Source organism: Gavialis gangeticus, unplaced genomic scaffold (genome assembly GCF_001723915.1).
Source record: "Gavialis gangeticus isolate Ggan-Ray unplaced genomic scaffold, GavGan_comp1, whole genome shotgun sequence".
Classification (NCBI taxonomy): domain Eukaryota; kingdom Metazoa; phylum Chordata; order Crocodylia; family Gavialidae; genus Gavialis; species Gavialis gangeticus.
In genome coordinates this window covers 1,985,066-1,992,746 of record NW_017729019.1, presented here as the reverse complement: position 1 = coordinate 1,992,746, position 7,681 = coordinate 1,985,066, and the positions used below count along the sequence as shown (strand labels likewise).

The 7,681-nt window shown below is 44.8% G+C and overlaps 1 protein-coding gene across 1 annotated transcript in view; it reads right to left on the bottom strand.

Annotated features, from left to right (window-relative positions):
* Positions 1 to 1,845: 1,845 nt before the first annotated feature.
* PKP1 (plakophilin 1) overlaps positions 1,846 to 7,681 on the bottom strand; it is a 91,940-nt gene continuing 86,104 nt past the window's right edge. The window contains exons 12-14 of the mRNA XM_019513801.1: positions 5,018 to 5,102; positions 3,106 to 3,205; positions 1,846 to 2,043 (exon numbers count right to left, since the gene is read on the bottom strand). Of these exons, the coding sequence (XP_019369346.1) occupies positions 3,134 to 3,205; positions 5,018 to 5,102 (157 nt within the window). The 3' untranslated portion in view covers positions 1,846 to 2,043; positions 3,106 to 3,133. The remainder of the gene's footprint in view (positions 2,044 to 3,105; positions 3,206 to 5,017; positions 5,103 to 7,681) is intronic.

Here is a 7,681-nt window from a genome sequence, read left to right as displayed (position 1 = left end):
CCCACGGCTGCCCCACCCGCCCCAGCTCCCCGTACTTTAAAGAAAAGCCCCGGTGCTCACTGGGTGCTGCCAGGTGGGGGGTGATTTGCCAGCAGCTGAATCTCCAAATCAGATTCAGCCAAATTGAATCGGGACAGTGATTCGAATCACCGAATCGAATCACTGTCCCCTGAATCGGCCGAATCTGAATCCAAAACGAATACTAGCCGCTTTGCACAGGCCTAGCAGCCATGCCACTTGTGGCACCCGTGCTGCAGGTTGGCCACCCCTGCATTATACCATTCCTTTCTTGCATTTGTGCCGTGGCTGAATAGTCATACTCCATACCAATACAAGAAGGTTCAATTTCTAAATTTTCTATCTCTCTGCTCAGACCTAAAGAACAGCCAGACCAGGGCAAATTTAAACTCTTTGAGGAAGATCATCAGTTCATGCAAATTTACTACACTAATTTAAGCTGATGGAGTCAGTCTGATTTCCACCAACTGAAGAGCTGGCTCTGTCCTTTTGCCTCCAAACTGCAACCGCCCCCCCCCCACCCCAAAGAATCCAAAAAACAACAAAACACCACCCAACAAACCCTTGCATTGTTTCCCTTTCTGGGCTCATTTCCACAGTACTTGTTTTCAGCAAGTCCCACTCAACCCCAGAATTTATAAAATGCCTGTGCCTGTGCTCCATCAGAGTTGCACCATACAATGGTATTGCAGGTAAGACAATTAGCACATTGCTTCTGAATATGTACTTAATAAGTTCATCAATCCTTTCCCTTTCCCCAAGGGAGACATGCTTCCAAAAAAGCCTGGGGAGAGATCTTTTTGAAAAAGAGCAAGACAGAACAATCTGTTTGATCTGTTAAATGACTTAAGAATAAATCAAATGATTGATATGGAATTTCAGTTTCCTCTGCCACTTCAGCCAGCCTTTGTAGAACAGGATGAGTTGAAGATGCTCTTGGGAATAAAAAATACTTCATAATATCTTTCCAAATGTAGCTTTTTTCAATTTTTAAAACCATTTTTATAACAATATGCTATGTTGGTTTCTAATCAGTCACAGTCATAAAAATGCTACCCTTCCCTCCTTTCAAGCCACACACAGACTTCACAGCAGCTGCGGGAAATAACTGCATTTATCTGTGTGCATCTGAGCTCATCAAATGTCATGCTTGGCCTGCTACAGGGATGAGATGGCAGCTGACTATAATAACATTTTTAGAGCTGGGTATATTCGTTGTAATGTTCAACACGGTTTGTGTCCCCAGTGTCTTCCATGAATTATTTATATTGTTCTGTAGCATACAGTTGATGAGCCTATTTAATGACTGTGCTTTAAGGGATACTTTTCAGATATGAATTTGCTTCTTGAGATTTAGAAATCACTTGACCCATGACAGCCAATACCTAATAAATCTGACTAATGAAAGCTGATTTGAGAAAGAGTCAAAAGCAGAGAGAAGCCCATGTCCACAAAGGTTAGAAATAACCAGCCATCTAAAATAGGAGCATTGTGTTGTGAATCTGTCTACAGCGGCCATCTACAATGGAATAAATGCATAGCATGGTAGTTTTGCATATTTGGGTAAAAATGGGTTGTGACAAGGGTTTGATAAAGCAGTCGTTAGTGCATATATAGCATGGGGTTTTCAGAAACTCCTGAGAGGGTTAAGTACACACCTCCCAATGATTTACAGTAGAATTTGTGGGGACTAACCCCCCTAGGAAACCCACTGGAAAAGTCCGCTTGTGTGTGTCTGGGTGTGGGCAGATGGGTATGGAGATATGTGAATGTGTGCACATACATGAACACAAACACACACACAAGCTTTGACATCAAAACATTTTAAACTGAAAACTCCCCTCCCCACCCCACCCCCTCTAAGAAATGAAGAAAATGCTTTAAAATATCAGTATCGTCCACATAAAATTGTTGTACTTGATTATCTTTACAGGTGAGCTTAACTCTAGAAACACTGTATATCTTTAATGTCCTGCCTAATCCCTCGTGGATTGGATCTTCCCAGACATGAACCAATGACAAACCCTGAAAATGAAAGAAAACATTAATCCTTTCAAACTGACTCCTTCACATTCAGAAATCTTAACATCATTTGTCTGTGTTCAAACCGTAAGTTCATTTAATTGCTGCTACACTCCCCTGCCTACCTGTACATTATGACTGTGAGCGGAGGTGATCATGTTAGTCAATATGGGTGCAATTCCCCAATGTGCAACCGCAGCTAGTTGACTCTTGCATCTTTTTGGCCCTATAGCAGGGCTGGGCTGGCAGCCAACAAGATGTTTATCCACAAAGGGCATCCACGGACTGGGACTGATTACTAATTTACTTAATTTTTTAGCTGCACACACCCCAGATAGCCCGGTATTTAAGAGGTGGTGCTGATCACCCCACAGCTCCATTCACTTCAGTTACAGATACAGACAATTAGCACATCTGAAATACAGTTTAGTGAACATCTAAAAACATTAACTTTAACCTCTCTATCTGCGTTATGCAGATGACATGATTTCTTAGTTTTTACCTATCAAACCGGGTTTTTCAGAGATTTGCTTAAAGATTCATAAGGCTTTTCAAAGATTTGCTTAAAGGTTCAGAAAGTGATCAGACCTGCTAAGAGCCATAGCAAGTATTGGGAATAATTCTGTAATATTCACAAGGTCTAACTGATTTGACTCATGGTCCAAGAATGAACATGTTTCTGGATGGATATCTTTGCATCTGGAACAGAAGATGTCTTTGTCTAGTAACTTCATTTTGCAAATTGAGATTTAATAATTCATTTTCTAGCTGGCAAAAAAGATTGAAACCACAGATGTGCTGTCCTGTTTGAAGAGATGAGGCTTCATTGGTCTATCACATTTGGTGAGTAATGTGTTTGGCACTGTACAAACACAGGAGGCAAAATTCCTGCCCCATAGAGTTCATCTCTGAATATATTGCTAGACCCCTGGGAACAGCCTCTAGTGCTCATCATCTGCAGAGCAGCAGATGTATAGATATGACATTGCTGATGAGGTCAAGGCACCATCTTGCCGGTCCTTGAATACTGCAAATACTCCAACACTGACAATCCCATTCTCTCACCTGCAGCTTCATCTTCTGCTGGAAGTCTCTAAAATCTGGAGGACAGGGTCCTGAAAGTGGTCGAAGCTAAGGATCCCATCATGTTCTTATCAAATCCTTGCTGCAGAAGGAGGTATGAAAAATATGCCAAATGCAGTTAGTGCAGGTAGAGTCCAAATCAGTATCTACTGTCATCAATCGTAAATCATTCTTCTGTCCTGCCTCAAAACTCTGCCTGCACTCCACAAGTTAGCTCCATATGTCCTTCACAGAAACACTTGGTCATGCTGCATGGCCCCTGTACAACCTTGGGCCTGCACAGAGTTGCATGATATTAATGTCATGTAAATAAATCGTATGTACTGGTAGAATGAGTCTTTCCTACATTGTCTTCCCACTTCTTATAGCAGGACCTTACCATTCCTTGAGGAGAAAGCATTCCTCCCTATGCTAGAAAAAGGGAATTGAGCATGCATGTTTGTTGCACATACATACAATGACCACGTATGGAATATGCAAAAGGAGCTCAGTCTTGCCAAATGGAGGTGGATTAACTTGCCATCCTAAAATGGCTGAAATAAGGTCATGTGCAGCGATATAAAAGAAAATTACTTTTATTCTAAAAATTATGTTCATTTACAATCCACAGGCAGCAGCATCTGCTGTTTGGAAGTTACTTTTCTACTTAGTCACTCCATTTATTCTTGTGTTGCTGCCAGCTTTCCTTGGTATGGGCAAGGAGAACCTTGGTTTGGTCAAAGAGGACTGTTTAGAGGCTAGTCTATTCTATGTGGGCTTCCAGAAACTGCAGGTTTGGGGATTCTGCTAAGGAAGCTGGGAACAAGACAATTCCTGGATATATTTCTTGCTGCTCTGAAGATTAGTCTAAGTCTGACATGGAAAGGTGGTCGCAGAGCAAGTCTCTGGACAAGCAGAAGAAAGGGAGAAAAAAAAGCCTTGATGTTGTATCTATCAGTTGGCTTCCATGAACTCATGTGAGATAGTCCCCATGACCAGCTTCTGCCACTTACACTTGCTTTGGACAAGATGTTGGAGTTGCTCCTAACGTGTACCAGCGTACACGGAAGGAGGGCCAGGTCTGGATGTCTAAGGACAATAAGGGTGACATTCTACTCTTTCCTAGTTGTCCGAGTGGCCATTTTTTGGCACTTGTGCACCCAGAGTTATTCTATTCCCTAACTCATAGGCCTGCACATGGACAACTACAGGCTGCTACTAAGTTGCACAGACAGAGCATACGCCGTAGTGGCTATAGCATGTACACGTGTGGCCCTTGGGGAAGGACAGCATCCTTAAACACTTAAAAATGGAGTTAGCCCAAACCTGTGACAGCCAGACTTAGACTGAAGAACAGTAAAGAAGTGTCCATCTGTCCCCTTCCTCCCAGCTCACTGGCACTCATTTGGAAAGCTGGAGGTCTCGAGTTCTTGCTATCGGGATCCTGAGGGGGTTTGCGCTAGGGAATCTCAGACTTCCCAGTAAAGTACTCTAACCATCACACCACAGCTCAGCCTTTATCTAGCCCCCTCTTTGGTACTCTTTTTGAAGCTGAGCCACTAATATAGTCATTAGAAAAAATGGATGGAGGGCTGTGCAGGGGGGGGAAGCTTCTACCATATTGCAGGCAAGGGAGCCAAGCCCCTTCCTCCTCCCCTTCCTTTCCAGTCCAGTAGCTACCTCACCTCTGCCTTCCCAAGTGTGTGTCCTAGTCATGTAGCTATTTGGGGTAAAAGATGAGCAGCACCTCTGTCTCTGTCAGTTTTGGTGGTGTGAGCCTGAATAATTACTTGGTTATCCATAGATGCCCAAGAATGGAATTTCCCTGGACACGTAAATGCCAAAATGCCCTGGGCAAGTCCAGCTCTATGAGTCTATTAGCTGTAAAATAGAAAAAAAAACACATTTTTCTTACCTGTTTGAGCACACTCTGCAGCTCCCTATTTGACCAAAGGTCACTCAGTAGGAGACGAGCAGCCTCAGCGGCTTTTGGGCAGGAGCTGGAAGGATGAAAGGAACCCACTGAATTTTGGCTGGCCAGAGACCAGCAACTCTCACAACCCAAGCGCCATCCACAAAGAAGGACACATGTGATGTCTGCATGGGGATGAGCTAGCCATGCTGAAAATTATTCAACCAAGACCTTGTGCACTGCCTTGAAGAGATCATTTGGCACCCAGCTGTTGGTATGCAAAGGGGGCAAGCACAAAGGAAGGAGGGGAGTTGGGCTGTGGCCCAGATGAATGGGACTGCACTAAGCTAAAGAGACATTCTTGAGGTGTGGAATTGAAGGGATTGAAAAACAGGAAGGAAATTGGACAGTCTCATTGCTGGATTTATGCAGATGTGGGCTGATTGGACTACTCAGTAGTGCACAGGAATAACCCTGTATACCACAGTATCAGCCCTTCTTTCTGCCAGGAGAAGCATTTCTCTGACTCAAAGCAAACTGCTGCTGCTATCTAACAGAAGATGTGTGGGGTCAACTAGGCCTCCAGCTGGCTGCTGCAGTCCCCTGAACTGTCCAATGGAAATGCAGGAGCTATGACTTGAATAAAAATAGCAACAATAATACATGGTAATCATGAAATCTTTACTCAGCAAATGGTAATGGGGGTTTGCCCACCTAAAAACTGAACTGCATCTTCCTATGACTTTGGGTCATAACTGGCTCAGAGCTTCACTGCCTGTTCTTATCGCTATGACTGGCCAACTATAAATGCTGGCACTGGCGACAGGTAGGGGGTGCATGCGGGTGCACATGCACCCCGAGGTCGGCCATGCACCCCTTGGAAGCACCAGCCGCAAAACTGGCGATTGGCCACTGAGGGACTCGCTCCTTCCCCCCATCGGCAATCTGGTGTCCCCCCAGACTCGGGATGCACCAGTCGCTCATGAATGCTGGACACCCTATACACTGGATAAGCTCTAAACTGGTTCAGACTCTGCAGCTTGGACCCTTTCCTATACCAACCCTGGATCATGAGGTTCTGCAAAACAAAACCAGACAGGGAGCTGCCCAGCTCTAAAAATAATGCAGCTGGACAAAGCTACACTTCAGCTGCTGGTTGGACTACAGCCTGTATTACATTACAGTGTGTCCACACTCCCAGCTCCCCTACCACAACAGCAGCCTTTGTTTCTGCCACGAGAGCAATACCATGTCTCTGACTGAAAGAAAGCTGCTGCTGCTGCTGCTGCTGCTGCTGCTACCTAACAGGAGATGCATGCAGTCAACTAGGCCTCCAGCTGGCTGCTATAGTCCCCTGAACTGCCAGTGCCTCCAATGGTATACCACGTGCCTTGCTGGCATAACTGCTGTACTGAAGCCATGCAGCACTACCAACAGCTGTGAGGATGTGCAGGCTCTCTGTTGGCTTCCATATAGTGACTGCTGTCTGGCAGCAAAACCTCTATTGGCAGAATCCTTGTAATACAGACACGGCCCATGTGAAATGAACTCAACTGATGACTAATTCCACCAAACAGCTTAAAAAATGTACAGTGCCAGGCAGTACACGCTCATGCAGCTTATACTAGAGCTATACAAAGCCCATGGATACTTGATTCTGAAAATCTTGTGGTCTGTGAGGAGCTCAGGCCTCCACCCAGTCGATCACGACAGAGATTCTATAAAAAGGAGCAGATTAAGGTCCTGATCCAATTCCCACCATTGCCTTTAATGGGAAGCTCAACAAGGTGCTGCGTGGGGACTGCATCAGATGTAACGCAATAAATCCTCCTGTAGGCCTAGGCAAGCTTCTTGGAGTCTGACTGTTCATTAACTTCTAAAGCTCCATTTTGGTTTTGGAAAATTAGATTTAGTTTGCAGACCTCTTCTACCGTGATTTAAACCAAAATTTCCCCCATGGTCAATTTAGTTTTTGGCCAAGATGCGGCCTGTCATCTTTTTTCATGACAGAGGGTCAATCCGAAAGACAGACCGGTACAAGAGCCTGCCCTATATTTCTTCATTTGGATTTTCCTTTCCTCCTTTCCACTGTTTTGTTTGTAGCTTCTCAATATTGGTCTTTTTCGTGCTGCCCCAATCTCTGCATTTTTCCCACGGTGTCTCCAGAGCAGAGCACAAACTTGGAACCATTTCTTGTCGGGGTAAATTTTCCAACTTATGATGTTTGAGTTGGTTCTTGCTCAAGGGAAAGGAGACTGTCCAACCTAACTGTTTAGACACCCATCATTAATTACACTAATTGATAGCAACAAGGTACCAGTAGAATCTAGTGGGCAAAGCGGCATACTGGGACTTGAGAGGCCTGGGGTCCATTTCCATTGCTGCCTCTGGCTTGCTGGGTGACCTTGGGCAAATCACTTCCACTGTCTGGGCCTTAGTTCTAGTCTGCTCCTCACCAAGACTCACCCATTTCGGCAGAGGCTTAATACATTATTTATCACGTTGCTTGTCAAGTAGGATTTGCCCAGGTGTGGGTTGGACATGATGAGGTTCCTCAGAGTGTAGCAAGCTGATGACATGATCTCTCCATAGGTGTTGGTGTTTGCACTCTGGAAGGACAGGAGACGCGACACATCTGGAAGCACCTGGTGAGCTAAAGACGGAATG